General features: G+C 39.6%; 1 protein-coding gene across 4 annotated transcripts in view; it reads left to right on the top strand.

Annotated features, from left to right (window-relative positions):
* The window catches only part of EDEM3 (ER degradation enhancing alpha-mannosidase like protein 3), a 119,939-nt gene that overhangs the window by 36,742 nt on the left and 63,680 nt on the right, over positions 1 to 19,517 (top strand). For all 4 annotated transcript variants that reach the window (XM_083156784.1, XM_083156782.1, XM_083156781.1 and 1 more), the window contains exons 3-4: positions 4,142 to 4,242; positions 4,459 to 4,498. In XM_083156784.1, the coding sequence (XP_083012910.1) occupies positions 4,142 to 4,242; positions 4,459 to 4,498 (141 nt within the window). The remainder of the gene's footprint in view (positions 1 to 4,141; positions 4,243 to 4,458; positions 4,499 to 19,517) is intronic.

Raw genomic sequence — 19,517 nt, 5'->3', positions numbered from 1 at the left:
AACAGCACCATAGTAGTAGCCTCAGTTATTTGCTTTGCGATTGGGTGACTGTTGTCATCTTCATCTTCCTTGGTCCTTGTAAAACTAAATAGATTCCAAAACAGAATTATTTTCCCACCAGCCAAGTGTAGTTACCATACAGTATTGGTAGGGTCAGGCCTAGACATCGCAAACGATGGAGACACGGACTCTGCTTTGGGATTTGTGCTATCAGAATGCACATCATCTCCCATCGCCTCCCTGACTACTGATGATTGACTAGTGTTAATGGGTTCGCAAGCCGGGTTGCACGCAGGTTGTAGCCGGGTACAAAATCCCATGTGTGACCTGGCTTGTACATGGAAAAGGGGCGTTATTGATTTATTGTGTCTTCACACATTTCCTTTGTATAGTTTAATTTTTCAAAACCTGCACATATATATTGACTTTATTGTGTTGTGTATTTGTGTGTAAAAGTGTCTTTTTATGTGAATCTTCCTGTATCGATTTTTAACAAATCAATTAAAAGTTAAATTTTAAATAAGAGTGTCCCCACAAAAAGAGAGAGAGAGTACGTTATCTTTCTCAAAACCTATTTTCTTTGCATTATGTGCTCTTTGGAACATTTTTTGGCACAGTTTTTCAAACTGACATCCTGTCTGCCACTGTAGTGCCAATCCTAGTTGGGCTACATGTTTGTGCCGCCCACTTGTGTCGCTTAGCATAGTTATCCAGCTACCTCGGTGCAACCTTTTGGCCTAAAAACAACGTTGCGAGGTGTTCAGGATATACTGGAAATGAGTGGAAATTAATGTTTTTGAGGTTAATAATAGCGTAGGAGCAAAAAAAAAAAAAAATAGATCCAAAACACTAAACATGGAAGGGTGGTGTTTTGGAACCGATCTGGACACAAAACACAGCCAGAGATACAGACCTGAAATACAAAACGTGCCCAGTGCACACCCCTAGATTTATCACAGCAGTAAGCACAATTGCTACTGTAAATTTTCAATTTGCATCAAGCATGTCAATTGCGTTCTGGCCATCCTTCTGAATAGAGCACACTTGAGGAAGCAGCAGATACTTGCCCTTGAGATATTCCCAATAAAAATAAAAGTTCAACCACACCAGAACAGTGGGGCAGATGTATTAAGCCTTAACAAGAGATAAATGCAAGGGTGATAAAGAGATAAACTTCCAGCCAATCAGCTCCTTACTGACTTTTTTTCAAACACAGACTGTAACATGGCAGTTAGCAGGTGATTGGCTGGACGTTTCTCTCTCTTTATCACCCTTGCATTTGTTTCTTGTTAAGGCTTAATCTGCCCCACTATTTGCTATATTTGTGAAAACATTATGAGAACTGTTAAACCATAGCTGCCTACCCTCCTGCATTCTGCAGGAGACTCCCTGAAATAGCAGATATCTCCCTCTCTCCCTCATTAGTCTAGAAATCTCCCTCATTTCTCCTAGCCCACATTACACTGTTACATTTTTGAGGAAAAGAACGAATGAGAGACAGATACATTTACATTGAATCATCAGCACCATTTCCCAGCACTTTAGCCGCTATAGTAGCTCTTACTAACTGCTTTGGGGCTCATCTACACTCACGCTTCTAGATGCCACGTTCACAATTTCTCCATATATGGAACTAGCCACACCCTTTGGGTGGAGCATGACAGGCGCCCTCAATGGGGCGCTGTGCAAAATTCTACTACCAACTATAATCTCCCTGAAACTAGTTTTCAAAAGTAGGCAAGTATGTGTTAAACTGACATTTTGTTCATCTAGCGATTTATTTTTGTGTTTACTTATAGGGAGATGTTCCTAATGTATGCAGATTACTTTTACTTATCTGATGTCATGCTGATGGTGTCTGTAGTTTTCCAGTACACTACATTTATGTGTACAAATGCCAAGTCCTCATTTGCTGATTATCTTTCAGTCTTGCACTGGAGAGATGCACCTGCTCTCTCCCAGCTGAAATCCCCTGGGAAATCTTGGAGGGTGCAAAATATTTGCTTGTTGTCTAACATTAAATTGGTGCATCAGCCAGCATGTAACTATCCCCCTGCCAAATGTAGTTAAATAAACCTAACACTGCTGTTATGCACAAATGTTTAAGAACAAGCACTGTATGTTTATAGATTGGTGTGTTTTTATATAGTGTAAAAAAATCGAAAGTGAAATTTTAGGCTCTGATACAGACACTTTATTATAAATATTCATGCAATGATCTGTCATCTGCGTGCATGTAGGAGACTGTACAGAAAATGCATCTGCTATAGGGCTGGTGCAAGTTTCAGTGGTATGACTGGTACCGTACTAAGCTCCATTTGAGCAACCATGGGCACAGGATGTTGACGGGGACTTCTCAGTCCTCCGGAAGTGCAGTTGTACACCAAGGATGGGCTTTGTAGCAGTATGCAACTGCAGCTCAGAATAAGGCCCACATTGTATATAATATTATAATCCTTTGTAATGTTGATCAAGTTGGAAGGAGAGGGCTGACATGACTTAATTCTATATGAGTGATCAAAGGAGATTAAAGTATTAAACACAGTAGGCGTGTGTTACATAGCTGCTGTCCAAAAGCTGGCCATACATATGAAAGACCTGCTCACAATCATGAATGTGTCCAGATTTTCCTTTAACTCCCAGGCAGAATTTTTGGTTTCTGGACACACAATGTACTCGCAATACATTGTACAATCCAGCTGCTGCATATTCTAGGGTCCTTCAAGCAGGAGTTCCTTGTGAGGCTGTTAGAGATTGCTCTCTGGAAGCTTTCATTGTGAATTACACAAAATCAGAGCTGCCGGGAAACATTCTCTGCAGCCAAACAGCATACCTCCCAACATGACCCTCTCCAGATGGGACACATTGCGCTGTTCCTGCACTTTCCTCTTAATGTATGATTGCCATCACCTGTAGTGAAACACCTTTCTTATCAATTAACCTGTTAAACACAGATGAAGGTAATCATGCATTACAAAGAAAGTGCAGGAGCAGAGCATTGTGTCCCTCGTTGGGAGGTATGAAACGGTTAATGGTTGTAAGCATGCTAATTGCTGGATGGCGGATAGCAGGTGGAGAGACAGCGCAGGAAGCTATGATTTTTTAGTAGGGGCCACATTGCATTGCTTTTCCTAGGGTGCACAATGCCGTTTAGACTGCCTTGACCCTAAGGCTGTTGTTTAATGTAGTGCGGGTTAAAGTTGATAGTGATGTGCCCATAGCAACCAGTTAGATTCTAGCTTTCGTCTTCTGGAAGGTGCTAGATAGAATCTGGTTACTTTGGCAACAGCTCCACTGACATAAAACCGAATTTAAATAAATATATCCCATAATATTAGATTTTGAAACCTCATACGGATGTAAATGATGCACTTGATCTGTGTTTCTTATATTGTGATAACATGACTGTTCTGTTCCCACATTGGGATTGACTTGGATTGCATTACGCTAGTTTGTTGTAGTGTTTTTTTTTTTTAATGCAATATTTGAGTTGTCTGGAATACAGAATTATTATCTGGTGAATATAATGGGGAGATTATTTATCAAGTAGTACAGTGGGTTCCCAAACTTTTTGTATCACATTGCCCTAGAGTATCAGGATCTTTTTCACAGCAGCCCAAGGCCAAAATAACTAAAAATAGGAAAAATTATGTAGATTGTGCTTATGTTATCCTTATGGCACTGGCAATATCCTTTAATATAGTGGGTTGCTGAGGGTGAACAATACATTGCGTGCATACACTGAACAATATCGTTAAAGATATCCGTGACGTCACATGTCTGCTCCTCATGCAGGTCATTGGCTATGTAGCCAAAATTGACCTGAATATATAGCTGATGTGGCCCTGAGTGATATCCTTAAAAATTCCTCTAGTGTGTACGGGGCTTAAGGTTCAGTTATGTTTTTATACATTTTATTATTATTATTTGCATCCACCAGCACTGGTTTTGTCTTTGACCATAAATAATAAGAATTTGTCTTGGACCATCCAAGGCACTCATATAGGTCTCCAAAGGCACCCGAAGTTGCCACATAGCACAGTTTGGGAACAGTAACAGTAGTATAGTTCTTTTGTTCTCAATTGTGCTGTGTTTTATGCTTGAGTGTTCTAAACTTTTTATATATTCTTTTTCGAACCAGCAACATGCATATCCTGCCGATGAACTCATGCCTTTGACATGTCGCGGTAGAATACGTGGCCAGGAACCAAGCAGAGGTGATGTGGATGATGCACTCGGAAAGTAAGACCTAAATTTTTCTCAATAAAATTACTAAATTATTTTGAAGTAAACTTTTGTCCTTTTTTTTTTTTTTATTTTCCTACTTTTAAACTACAGCTTACAGTTATTCTAAGCATTGAAAGTATACTGTAAGATCTGTCATTTGAATTTTGGAATTTTGGATATTATATGAATAGTTATATTTGTAATTATGTTCTAACTTTTTTTTCTTTGCAGATTTTCTCTGACGTTAATTGACACATTGGATACACTAGTGGTAATTATCAGATAGATTTTCTCTGCATGCAGTTCATCGTACATTTCTATGAATCTGCTTAAATGTACATATATGGCTTAATGTTTACTGTAGGATTTTTTAGGGTAGGGTGCTGACCACCGCGCAGGGCACATTTTTCAGTTGGCAGGACACATTTTTACATTAGAAAAATGTCACACATCATAAAGCTTATTACATAATTACACACCAAAATGGTTATTACGCATTATGCCACACACACTGTAGTGGCCATTACGTATTATGGCAAATAGGGGTGGAGGTTCATGCTCAATGTCCAAGCCTAGAGGAAGAGTTGCCTGGCAGCTGATGTAAGCATAGAGCTCAGCAGCTGTCAGCACAGCTGAGGGCAGCATTCCTAAAGTGCGCATTCAAAAGAGCAAAAAGAGCGTGGAAATACTAATGGTATATTTTTTTTCCTATGGAAAAAAGGCAATCAAGTATATAGTGCTCATAAGACCTTTAATGCAGCCAGGTGAGATAATTACATACAAATGTCATCCAGCATTTGAAACAGACAAGATAGAAACAAAATAGTAAACAATCAGCCATGGTGGATTTTACTATTTTGGTTCTATATTTTTTCTCCTAACACATCTATCTATATCTATCTTTCTCTATCTATCTATCTATATATATTGGGGGGATTTGAACACTCTCCTTTAAAATAATTCAAGTCACTGGTTTTGTGTAAAAATAGCACAATCTTGCAATTTTTTTCAGCATGTTAGTTCTCATCTAGCCCCGACGTTTCGGTCCATGCTCAGACCTTTATCAAGGAGCCTACAATAACAATATGTACAAAACAAAATTCATTTAGATGTCTGCAAACAAACCACTTAGCAAAACATCTAATAAACAAGCAGTTACATACTTTTGTGGTGAGTCATCAGCGTTTACATATGGCTAACGCCTCAGCCCTGGAGAAGACAGGATCAGCCACATAGGAGGACTGTCCTGGTCATGCTTTTATACCCTACTGCATTTAGTTAACAGGGGGGAATTTGGTGCCAATCTTTCAATCAGCGCTGCTACTGCGCGCGCGTACTTCCGGTGAAACCGGAAGTGCGTAACCAGGAAGTGACTCCCGGTGGAACCGCACATCAGCCGGGGATATCGGCTGATGTGTTGAAGGTTCAGGAGACAATTAGTGTTATACACTCTGCTTGAAACGGACAGTTAGCAGATCACTACAAGATCTGCTGCAGCACATAAATGGATGCAAAAGTCGTAATATCGCTATGGTGTATAAAAATAAATATGGCGGCTAATTTGGACCGCAGGTGGAACGCACAGTGTACCAGCGCCACCTGTGGGTTGACAATATATTACATCTCATAGAGTTGAATTATACAAGAAACATATGTGCTGCCTCCAAGTCTGTTTTTATATGGGATTGAGCCTGACCATACATTAGGATGTGACAAGTGTGGAACCACCTATTATGGAACATGATTATGTTAGATTCATGATTATATGGTAATTAGGATACTCATGGTCATAATAATTTCATTTCTTTTAATTTTTATATTTTTATTTTATTTTTATCCTTATCGCATTTTTTATGTTTTTTTATTTTTATTGTTCTTATTTATTTTTTATTCTTTATTTTCTATTTTTTATTTTTCCTTCTTTTTTTTTTTATTTTTTTTTTTTTATGAATTTACATACGAGATTACTTTGTCTCAAGGGAATCAGTATAGGATATATGACCAAGGCTAAACCTAATTACCATTTGATGGTTCTTACATATATTATAATACATTATTCATAGTATGGGTGGTGTAACAAAGAGTCTCATCCTTGGTGCCTTGGTCCTGGCGAATGCCAGGGTGCCAATCATACATTTTTTCATGTATACTCATGGGTGATAAATAATATGGAAGATAGTAATCCGTGTTGGAAAACAGTTTCCACACAACATGTGGATAGACGGTGGTCTTAGTTCTTAAGGAATATTGCTAATGGGTTATGTTCATTAAGGCCCCGTGGGGACAATGTGCCCAATTGGTGAATCCACCTGCATTCGATCTTCCTCAGAAGCAGTCCTCGGTCGCCTCCTCTAGGTGGAGGAGGGACCCAATCGATCAAGCGGCATCTCAATGGGCGGTATTCAATGAGGCAGAATCGCCAAGTTTTATGGCGATTCTGTGTTTTTTTTCGTGTGTGCCGGCGATTTTTGGAGCTGAAAAAGCGAATCACCCTATTCAACGACCTCTATTCGCCGATGACGACCGGTGAATGAAGCACCAATCGCCAAATGTTATTCTCTACAAATCGCCGGTTTTTGTCTATAGGAATTTTCATGGGGATTCGCCGGTAGTCGACGGGATTCGCCATGAATCGCCAAAAGTGTATTCAATGAGAAGTTGGCGATTCTTATTTCTTGTTTCATATCGCCGTTCCTCACCGAGTGTCCCTCGTCATCTTTTTATGGTGAACTTTGTTATGAACCTGTGAAATAATTGGTTTTAAGTGTTTAATTTCACTCTGCAAGTGTAATCTAATATTATTTGCTGCCCTTGTGTGATTTGATGGTTGTAGAAGTGCTATACAAATATATATTTAATTTTTTCTGGTATTTTTTTTTTCTCCCACAATGCAATGTTCTTACCCATGGTGCACCTCACTTACCCATGATTCTCCTCCCCACCTCACTCCTTCGTTTGGCCTTTGAGGAGATTACACAGCTTTTGCAGTCTGCTGTATTGGAATCGTTTTTTCAGGGTAATTTGCATTTTTCTTGCATTTCACTGCAATTTCTTACAGTACTGAAGTACTGAAGCTGTTTAGGGAAACGCCGTTGGGGGCGGCGATTCTCAGCCACGTTGAATAGGGTGACACAGCTAGTCCCGGCGACTCCCGACAAATCCCTACGCGTGGCGAATCGACGTAAAAAAAACGGCGAATGGCTGGCGAATCTGAAATCAGAATCGCCGTGACCAACGATTCACGTCATTGAATACCGCCCAATGTTGCTATTTGGTGACCTGCTGATAGAAAGTGTCGGGGCACTGGGAGCTCCGCTTTTCCTGTTTCCAGTGCTGCCCTGATGGAATTTCGATGGTTGGCCATCCTCTCACGGAATTTCCGTGAGGTCATTCCTACATAAGCTTACCCACAGGGGCAGTTAAGAAGATATATCACAAAGTCCATCTGACAGTGTAAGCGGTATTTGATCTTTATAGGTTTCCCAGAATGGGGATGTGGGAAAGTAGGACCCTGCAACATACTGCTGCATGTTATGCATCCTGTACATCGGAAACATCCTGGATGTAAGCGTCCAGGATGCTTCCGATGTACAGGATGCATAACATGCAGCAGTAAATTCACAAAAAACAATAAAAAATAGAAAATAGAGAATAAAAAATAAATAAGAACAATAAAAATAAAAACATAAAAAATTCGATAAGGATAAAAATAAAATAAATATAAAAATTAAAAGAAATGAAATTATTATGACCATGAGTATCCTAATTACCATATAATCATGAATCTAACATAATCATGTTCCATAATAGGTGGTTCCACACTTGTCACATCCTAATGTATGGTCAGGCTCAATCCCATATAAAAACAGACTTGGAGGCAGCACATATGTTTCTTGTATAATTCAACTCTATGAGATGTAATATATTGTCAACCCACAGGTGGCGCTGGTACACTGTGCGTTCCACCTGCGGTCCAAATTAGCCGCCATATTTATTTTTATACACCATAGCGATATTACGACTTTTGCATCCATTTATGTGCTGCAGCAGATCTTGTAGTGATCTGCTAACTGTCCGTTTCAAGCAGAGTGTATAACACTAATTGTCTCCTGAACCTTCAACACATCAGCCGATATCCCCGGCTGATGTGCGGTTCAACTGTGCGTTCCACCGGGAGTCACTTCCTGGTTACGCACTTCCGGTTTCACCGGAAGTACGCGCGCGCAGTAGCAGCGCTGATTGAAAGATTGGTGCCAAATTCCCCCCTGTTAACTAAATGCAGTAGGGTATAAAAGCCTGACCAGGACAGTCCTCCTATGTGGCTGATCCTGTCTTCTCCAGGGCTGAGGCGTTAGCCATATGTAAACGCTGATGACTCACCACAAAAGTATGTAACTGCTTGTTTATATGCATATTAGATGTTTTGCTAAGTGGTTTGTTTGCAGACATCTAAATTAATTTTGTTTTGTACATATTGTTATTGTAGGCTCCTTGATAAAGGTCTGAGCATGGACCGAAACGTCGGGGCTAGATGAGAACTAACATGCTGAAATAAATTGCAAGATTGTGCTATTTTTACACAAAACCAGTGACTTGAATTATTTCAAAGGAGAGTGTTCAAATCCCCCCAATCTGTGGAGGGATAATTGTAATATATATATATATATATATATATATATATATATATATATATATATATATATATATATATATATATATATATATATATATATATATATATATATATATATATATATATATATATATATATATATATATATATATATATATATATATATATATATATATATATACACATACATACATACATACATACATACATACATACATACATACATACATACATACATACATACATACATACACACATACACACATACACACACACACATACACACATACACACATACACACACACACATACACACATACACACATACACACACACACACACACACACACACACACACACACACACTTACTTACATAGAACTCCCCAATGGGGAAAACAGCACTCACCAGACTTCTTAAGAAGTAGTCACCCGGGATCAGTGTCCCAATCGATTTATTCAGTCAAAAAGGAAGAAGACCTGCCGACGTTTCGGTCCCTGAGGACCATTCTCAAGGCAATGCAGCAATCAACAGCGTCGTTCAAACCAGTGTGTCAACGCGGTAACAGGGGCAGGGGAGCCGTGTCTGGGTCCCTGTTTATATAGGGGAGTGTGACCTCCCACCGCCGATGTGCGTTCCACATGACGTCACTTCCGGGTATCCCGGAAGTGCGCGGCCGCGATGTTGCAGCGGCGCTGATCGCAAGTATGTAGTGGCGGTCAGTGTTGTACATGTGTCCCGGTCCAGCAGTATCTGCACATGGAGTGTGGGGTGCGCTGCGGTGTGAGACCCGCATCTCCCTATAGGATATTGATGTCGGGTGGTCACATGATCATCCCAAACACTGCCATTCATTGGTCAGTGATTGGGTCATGTGTCCAATGTTGTGGTTCAAGGCTGTCATCGTGTGTGTGCTGCTGTAAAACACATATATAGTGCAACACTGCAAAACAGGGACCAGACATAAGACTGGGGGGAACATTAATAGGGGTTACAATGGGTAGTGATCAAACTTCAAACAAGCTGTATTCTGGTGAAGAAAAAGACAACAACAATAATTAGGCTTATGCCTCTCTGGTGCTGTGGGTTACCGTGGCCTCTATCCATAACAGTCGACATGTATAGAAAGTGGGCAACATGCATGTGCGATAAATGTGCACAAGGGTCGAATTCAATGATATTGGGGTAGTATCCCGGGGATCCCTCCAGATATCGGGTCTATTGTAACGAAATGTGAACTATGGGTTATGTGTGATGGCACTAGGGGTTGGCAAATCCGTGAATTTGTACAGCATGTGTGTCGCGATTCCGGAAGTAATAGATAGTTGAATAAGAAAAAACAAAACAAAAACAGGGGTAAATTGTGCCGTACCGGTAAGTATCATCTAGGGGTGTGTCTCCATGGGCCCCCAATGTAACTGTCTGGATCTACTAAGGTGCTGTTAGCAAAAAAAGGCAGCCTGGGCTGGTATTATTGTGAGGAAGTGGTACTAAGGAGGGGGTAGTGTATTAACTAGTCGTGGGTCGCAGTCTTCCGTTACCGTCGGAATCATGCGCCGGGTAGGGGAAGCGGTTCCATCAGAAAAAAAATGGGAAAAATGCGAACATAAGTGATCATGAAAAATATCGTGAAAAATGAAAAAATCGTGAAAAATATACTTATTGTAGAAAGAGCGAGAGAGGGTTATTTTCGTTCATCCCTCTGGGTGCGATAGTGTCCAATGTAAAGATCCATTTGCTCTCCCTCTTGCGAAGTAGTAGTGTTCTGTCTCCTCCTCTATGGGGCGGCGGTATCCAGTCAATTAGTTTGCATCTCAGGTCCGGTACATTGTGTCTTGCTTTGATGAAGTGTCTTGGTACTGGTAGGTCGGCTGTTCCTGTTTCTATAGCCTGGCGGATGGAAAGTCTGTGATTGGCCATTCTCTCTCTAAATTTCCTGGTTGTCATCCCCACATAGTAGAGTCCGCAGGGGCATATCAAAATATAAATCAGATGGTCCATATTCCCTCATCCCCACACTGGACAACCACTCAAAATAAAATTCAAACTACATTGCAATATGGACCATCTGATTTATATTTTGATATGCCCCTGCTAAAAACTCACTGGGGACATTTGTAACAGCACTAATGAGGACATGATATGTAACTGCCACTATATATGTACAAGAAAATGATTGCTTGGCATTCAAATTCAGTATCTGAGATAGTACACACATTTTGTTTCATGTTTTGAAACCTTGTTTTTTGAACAAATAAAATATATTTGTGTGCATTTCATGTGTTTGATGTGTTTATACAGCATAAACGCAAGATAGTTCAAAATACATCATTGAAATATTAATATATTCCGAAATACGGAATAATCCGTTATCCAAAAGTCTCCTGGTCCCGAGCATTTTGGATACGGGATACTCAACCTGTATATATGTGCCCCGGGTGCCAATGAAAAGGAGTGGAATATATTGGAGAATAGACGTGTCACTCCAGGGGTCTTTTTCAAAGATTTATTAGCAAATGAGCATAAGTTGGTTACATGTTCAGGTCAACGTTTCGATACTCACAGGTACCGTTGTCAAGACAGCATGAACCAAGCATAACAGTAAATGCCCGCACGGTGGCGGGACCACATATATATAGCATAGATGATAACTTACTGACTCCATGTGGTTCGTATCAGAAGCCGGGTGCAGCGCGCACACCCCTCACACACACCGAGGCAGGAGCGCGCACTACTGACGTCACCCCGCCTGCTGCATAGCAACGCAGCCAGGTCGGGATAGCGTCCCCGTCAACCAGTCAGAACCCCCATATGCCAGGACAGACACATGAACGTATAAGCAAAGCGTGTACATAGCAAAATACCAGCGCTAGTGGAACATGCGATGCGCGGGGATAGCACTGCGGGCACAGGGACAGGTATAAGGAGCGAGGGGTCGCGGTGTCCAGACAACACAAATTCCTCAATAATCCACATCTTAGTCGACACATCCTCATGTATGTCAGGTTCATAGACGACCTGTTCCTCATGTGGACAGGCCCTGTAGATCTTCTTACCCAACTCATCTCTATCATTAATTCCAGCTCATCCCCCATTAAATACACCATCAACGTACAATCTGAATCCATCAGCTTTCTGGACGTGAAGGTCAGCCTCTGCTCCAACAAAATTGTCACTGAAGTGTTTTCTAAACCTACCGATCGAAACACATTATTACTAGCATCTAGCCATCATCCCCGAGGTCTTAAACGTGGTCTCCCGAGGTCGCAGCTCATGCGGGTGGCGAGGATATCTAGCACCCCTGAAGCGGCGCAACAGAGCACCGATGAGGTAGTTGCCAAATTCGTCCAGCGAGGCTATAATCTGAATGACCTCAAAAATACTCAATTGGAAGTACTCAACATGCCCCGTGACGAACTTCTACAACCTTCTGTGCGCACCAATAAGGACTGCTTACCCTGGAAACAACGGTACACTACCGCCAGCCCGGTGGTACAACGTGCCACCACTGCTTTGTGGCCCATTGTTAAATCCGATCGCTCCTTACCATGTTTCAGTCAAGTGCGCCCCATGGCCTGCTATACCAGAGGCAAAAACATTAAAGATAAAGTCATGCATGCTGATATCACTGGGTTTGAATCCACGACTGGGGGTGACAGAGACGGCCTCTTATTGAAACTTGAGGCAAAATGGATACATAAACTCAATACTGTCAAGCCATTTGGCTTGAATGACAGGATGAACTGGAGTTTGTTCTTCTAGCTCGCAGTGATGTCATCATCCGCTTGTCGACAAGCCTGTCGACACTGACTTTTCACTGGACACTGGAACCTGGACGTTGTCCCACCACTAGTGCTGCCCCACCGTTCACCCCATGTGTTTCCCCCCCCATCCCCCTGGGAGCCTCCATCGACCATTCGGCAGCTTTGTCCCTGCATCTCCCTGGCGGCTCTTGGACCGTGTTGCTGGTCACCGCGACCCCTCGCTCCTTATACCTGTCCCTGTGCCCGCAGTGCTATCCCCGCGCATCGCATGTTCCACTAGCGCTGGTATTTTGCTATGTACACGCTTTGCTTATACGTTCATGTGTCTGTCCTGGCATATGGGGGTTCTGACTGGTTGCCGGGGACGCTATCCCGACCTGGCTGCGTTGCTATGCAGCAGGCGGGGTGACGTCAGTAGTGCGCGCTCCTGCCTCGGTGTGTGTGAGGGGTGTGCGCGCTGCACCCGGCTTCTGATACGAACCACATGGAGTCAGTAAGTTATCATCTATGCTATATATATGTGGTCCCGCCACCGTGCGGGCATTTACTGTTATGCTTGGTTCATGCTGTCTTGACAACGGTACCTGTGAGTATCGAAACGTTGACCTGAACATGTAACCAACTTATGCTCATTTGCTAATAAATCTTTGAAAAAGACCCCTGGAGTGACATATATATATATATATATATATATATATATATATATATATATATATATTATATATATATATATATATATATATATATATATATATATATATATATATATATATATATATATATATATATATATATATATATATATATATATATATATATATATATATATATATATATATATATATAATTTTTTTTTTTTTTTTTTTTTACAAAGGTTAACCTCTGACGTGCGCTTCTGCTAGTCTAACAGCTGCTCCTCTGATATGGTTTTCCTGTTAGTGAGAGCCAGGGGTGTACAGAAAGCCAAAAAAGGGGGGGTTATCGGAGTGCGCTAATTGCAGTACCACCTAGCCAGATTCCACAATTAGTCCATTACACTGATATATTTATCAGTAATTTTACAACATGGTTCTTCCGTCCACTTTTTCAACAATGAGATGACTCCAAGTCAGACAAATGGTCCTTTTATTCTTAAAACCCAACGCGTTTCGTCCCAGAGGACTTTGTCAGGGGTATGGCTACAATTGGTACAGATAAAACAGAGTACAATATAAGTGTTTTGTACACAAACACCATATAAAAAATAATAATAAAAAGTGGTATGGGTTATACATACCGAGTTAGTAGTTAACCTCGCACCAAAATTCAAGTGCGGGTGAGTGTCTTCACACAGTGGTATAAAATCTAAAGCATAACGGATTACAAAGTTTTGGAATCAGAGGGTGGGCAGGGGATATCGAAATAACAAGACATACACTTAGGTATGTGAAATTGCTTCTTACCTAAGTAATTCAAAGGCTACGTCCAAGATTAGCAGTTGATACGGATGATCGTTGAAGCTTTATAAAGCCTATGGGGGAGTAGGAATTACGGTCTTAGAGTGGTGCATAAATCTGGGTAGTCGGGGGAAGGGCATCCACCGACCATGATGTTAGTGGTAATGTCTTCCTCTCTGTAGAACCGTCTAACGGGTATCCTGCTTAGTCGCAGGTATCCTCAAGCTAAATCAAAGGAACCTCCTGTAGTAAAGGTGGGTTTAGGTCACCTATGATAATTGATAATGCTCTGATTAGCTACTCATTCAAAGTCAACACCTCAATACCCAATTCTCTAGTGGTCGTATTCACTTATTCAGCATATTTACAGGTGGTTTTAATTGAGGTTGGATATCCATAACATCCTGAAGGGTGTTGAATTTATATTAAACATTACTATATGTATCAAACGGATTCTTAGTGATTATTACAATCGTGTATATACAGTTATATTCAACCGGACATTTTAGGTTAAAACATGGAGGACTTTTACCCTATGGTGTAGTAGTGACCAGTAGGTCAGGTTTCATTTACATATTCCAAAGGATTTACCCAACCATCCCGGTACATATTACAGGTGAACCTTTTCACAAAGTGAAATTAACTATATATATATATATATATATATATATATATATATATATATATATATATATATATATATATATATATATATATATATATATATATATATATATGGGAGAAAGTATACCCAGCGCAAAAAGTCCAACAGTCTATATGTCAGGAGTGATCCGAATGTCCCATAAATGTGTGCAGCTCCAAAACAAGGATCCAACCACGAATCCAATACGGGTATGCTTGTAGAAAAGAGAAGAATGAAGCGCACCAATCAGCAATAAATTTAACAAATTTTACTCATATAACTGCTGACATACATAGGGTTAAGAATAGAAGGCTTGCCGTGTGGACAGGGCTATACAGCCGGACCCAGCGTCGATGGAGAACCGTGAGCAGTGATCAGTTGCAGACGGGGCTTCAGGACCGGAGCAGACAGCCAGGAAACTTCCACAGGTACAGCACGGACCAGACCAGGACGTCACCACGTCGGGAACAGGTAACCACGCCCAACGCGTTTCGTCACAGCTACGGACTTCGTCAGGGGGTGTGACTATCCCCTGACATCCACAGTCTTTTATACCATTAATACAGGTGCCGCTCGGCAGTCAATAATTGATTAAAAGGTACGAGATCACATTTGAAACAGTCTAAAAACCTAATACAAAGTATATAATACAAATATCCTGCACGCTGATACATATCAAAAAGGACCACTAATAAATATAAGTATAAAAAAATAAAAAAATGTGTATTTTATATTTAATAATTAATAAATACAAAAATGAAAATTTTTTTTTATATAAAGTGAAAAAGTGCTAAAAAAATATATATATATATAAATATGAAAAGACATTCATAATATTTTGAGAAAAAGTGCAAGTGCTTTGTATATAAGAGGCTAATATTAGCTTTCTTGACTTCAATAATTTTGTGATAAACAAAAAACTAATTAACTTTTCGAGCCGTATCAGCACGCAGAATTCACAAATTCTGAAATGAAAAACATTACAAATGAAAAACATTCAACAAGGAGACAATGCACAATAAATACATAAAGAACATAAATTCAATTAAATACATTTACATATATAATACAATAAACGAATTTTAATAAAATGTTTGTATACATATAAAAAGTTATTAAATATATTACTAGATATATCAGCCTTAATAGAAATTACTAAAATGTCATTAAAAAACTTAAAATATAGATGAGATGTCTTGAGAGAATAAGCAACGTTAATAGGAGTCATGGAATAACATGGTGATTATCCACTAAGTCGCGGCAAAGAACAGGGGAGAGTCACAGCCCTGCACGCTGGTGTCATCAAGAGCACCCGTCACTGTGTCGACGAGCGGGGTTACTCACCCAGCAACACTCATCAACACTACGGGCACCCCCAAAACACACCCTCAATGCAGGAAAGGTGTGATCTCGCAGCCCTCGTTCATGCCAGCAGGACTCAGTGTACCTAAAGTATAAATCCAATATGTCTCACGTTTTCCAAGCTTCAAGCTAAGGTCACCGCCCCTAGTATCCAGAGTAACGTGCTCAATAGCTTTAAAAGAGAAATTCTTTAGATTAGACTGGCAACAATTAAAAAAATGTCTAGGAACACTATGATGTTGTACATTATTTTTAATACTTCTCATGTGTTCAAGAATGCGGATTTTTAGTGGACGTTTTGTTTTTCCAACATAGCGTTTACCGCAATTGCATTCCAGCACATAAATAACGTTATCAGTGGTACATGTAATTTTACTTTTTATTTCAAAGGCTTTCGTTTTGTCTTTATTCCATACTTTTTGTCTTTCTTTACTAGCGTATTGACATATCTTACATCTAGTACATGGGTAAAATCCTTTCAATTTTTGCAACCAACCGATATCTTCATTAACTTTCAAATTGCTGGGAGCTAATACAGATTTTAAAGAATTAGCCTTTTTAAAAACAACTTGGGGTTTTTCAGGTAAAACCTCCTTCAGAAGTGGATCGAGTAGCAAAATGTCCCAATGTTTACTCATGATCTTACGTATCTCTTTATCACAGGAGTTGAATTTTGTGATAAATGGAATGAATTTATTTTCATTAGCGGCAGGGGTAATTTTCTCTTTATAGATTAATAATTCCTTTCTATCAAGGTTTCTGGCTCTCTCTTTACATTTGTCAATAAGTTCATCAGGATATTTCTTTTCCTTGAACCTTTTAACATATATCTCAGATTGTTCATCATATTTATTAATCGAGTTACAATTCTTTCTGATACGTCTGAACTGTGAATAGGGGATATTTGAGATCCATTTGTTATAGTGGCTGCTGTCATGATGGATATAGCTATTACTATCCACAGATTTTACATGTGTATATGTGGCCACCTCTGAACCCTCAAACCATTCATGAGTGTCCAGGACCAAGTCCAAAAAATCAATTTTATCAGGACTACATTTTGATGTAAATTTTAAATTGTAATTATTTACATTTAATTTTTCAACAAATAGTTCAAACGATCTCATATCCCCATCCCAGATGATTAAGAGATCATCTATATATCTCTTATAACACTTAATGTTGGATTTAAAGGTGTTATTAATCTCAACATTATTTTCCTCCCATTCACCGAGGTATAAGTTTGCTAAACTCGGAGCATATGGGGTCCCCATAGCAACCCCCCGCTTTTGTAGGTAATATTCCTTTTGGAAGGTAAAGAAATTATTCTCCATTACCAATCTGAGACAATCAATTTAATAACTTTTTATATGTATACAAACATTTTATTAAAATTCGTTTATTGTATTATATATGTAAATGTATTTAATTGAATTTATGTTCTTTATGTATTTATTGTGCATTGTCTCCTTGTTGAATGTTTTTCATTTGTAATGTTTTTCATTTCAGAATTTGTGAATTCTGCGTGCTGATACGGCTCGAAAAGTTAATTAGTTTTTTGTTTATCACAAAATCATTGAAGTCAAGAAAGCTAATATTAGCCTCTTATATACAAAGCACTTGCACTTTTTCTCAAAATATTATGAACGTCTTTTCATATTTATATATATATATATTTTTTTAGCACTTTTTCACTTTATATAAAAAAAATTTTTCATTTTTGTATTTATTAATTATTAAATATAAAATACACATTTTTTTATTTTTTTATACTTATATTTATTAGTGGTCCTTTTTGATATGTATCAGCGTGCAGGATATTTGTATTATATACTTTGTATTAGGTTTTTAGACTGTTTCAAATGTGATCTCGTACCTTTTAATCAATTATTGACTGCCGAGCGGCACCTGTATTAATGGTATAAAAGACTGTGGATGTCAGGGGATAGTCACACCCCCTGACGAAGTCCGTAGCTGTGACGAAACGCGTTGGGCGTGGTTACCTGTTCCCGACGTGGTGACGTCCTGGTCTGGTCCGTGCTGTACCTGTGGAAGTTTCCTGGCTGTCTGCTCCGGTCCTGAAGCCCCGTCTGCAACTGATCACTGCTCACGGTTCTCCATCGACGCTGGGTCCGGCTGTATAGCCCTGTCCACACGGCAAGCCTTCTATTCTTAACCCTATGTATGTCAGCAGTTATATGAGTAAAATTTGTTAAATTTATTGCTGATTGGTGCGCTTCATTCTTCTCTTTTCTACATATATATATATATCTCACAGGTGGACCCTTTAAGGATAATAGTTAAGATTACACTCACCAAAATATACTTTGTAATGTCCCAAGATAACTGCTAACAGGTAATGGCTGGAGTGTGTCCTATTCGAATAGGATTGGAGTGAGATCACAGGATCTCAAACAATACTGCTTATTTCAGAGAGATTTAGATGGTACTTACCCCAGTATAAGCTTCCAGTCGTTTCTGTTAGCAGACAGAATGGACTGGGCTTACAGATGGGGTTTATATAGGGTGGAGGGATGAATGTCACTTCCGTTTCCTAATTGAATATATTTAACAAGTTTTTAGGGTTATGGAGAGGTAATCGGTTGCAGGGGGATGTGTGGGCAGGTTATTGCAAAATAATGGGCTCTAACTGCCCGCACTAACCAATAGGATTCTTCAAGAATCCTTCACTTATGTTCCTAATTCTCAGTGGAACGCATGCTAGGCTCTTCCTGCGTTCCACTGACTACTTCTGGGTCCGGCAGGCGCTAGCCTTTTATAATTCTTATATCAGTGGAACGCACGCTAGGCGCCTCCTGCGTTACACTGACTGCTTCCGGGTCCGGCTAGGCGTCCCCTGTGTACGGAGGTAGCGCAAAGTACCATATTTTCTGTTCCTCCTTTCCCTATGCTGTACAGCGTGACTGTAATCCCGCAGCACGTCTGTGTCACTTTCCCTTCTTTCTTTCTATCAGTGTGCATGGAACGCATTGCGTTCCACTTCAGTCCGGCTCTGATTATGTCTTGCTCTGGTCACTTTAACCCTACTGGTGCTGGTAGGACTACTAATATGGGTGGGACTACTGTGGACACTTTTATTCAGATATACTTTGTCTATGTATATCAGAATATATTAATACTAAATGGTGGATAATTGAACATAATGTATATTAATATATGATGAAATATTAAGGAATGGTGTAGCTATATATTATCTTAATGTTAATTTGATGGAAAACCCTGAGGATTCCATCAAATTAAAATTAAGATAATATATAGCTACACCATTCCTTAATATTCCATCATATATTAATATACATTATGTTCAATTATCCACCATTTACTATTAATATATTCTGATATACATAGACAAAGTATATCTGAATAAAAGTGTCCACAGAAGTCCCACCCATTCTAGTAGTCCTACCAGCACCAGTAGGGTTAACGTAACCA

Source organism: Crinia signifera, chromosome 8, assembly GCF_055691185.1.
Source record: "Crinia signifera chromosome 8, ASM5569118v1, whole genome shotgun sequence".
Classification (NCBI taxonomy): Eukaryota; Metazoa; Chordata; class Amphibia; order Anura; family Myobatrachidae; genus Crinia; species Crinia signifera.
The sequence above is the reverse complement of the archived record's forward strand: the minus strand, read 5'-3'. Positions and strand labels throughout refer to the sequence as shown.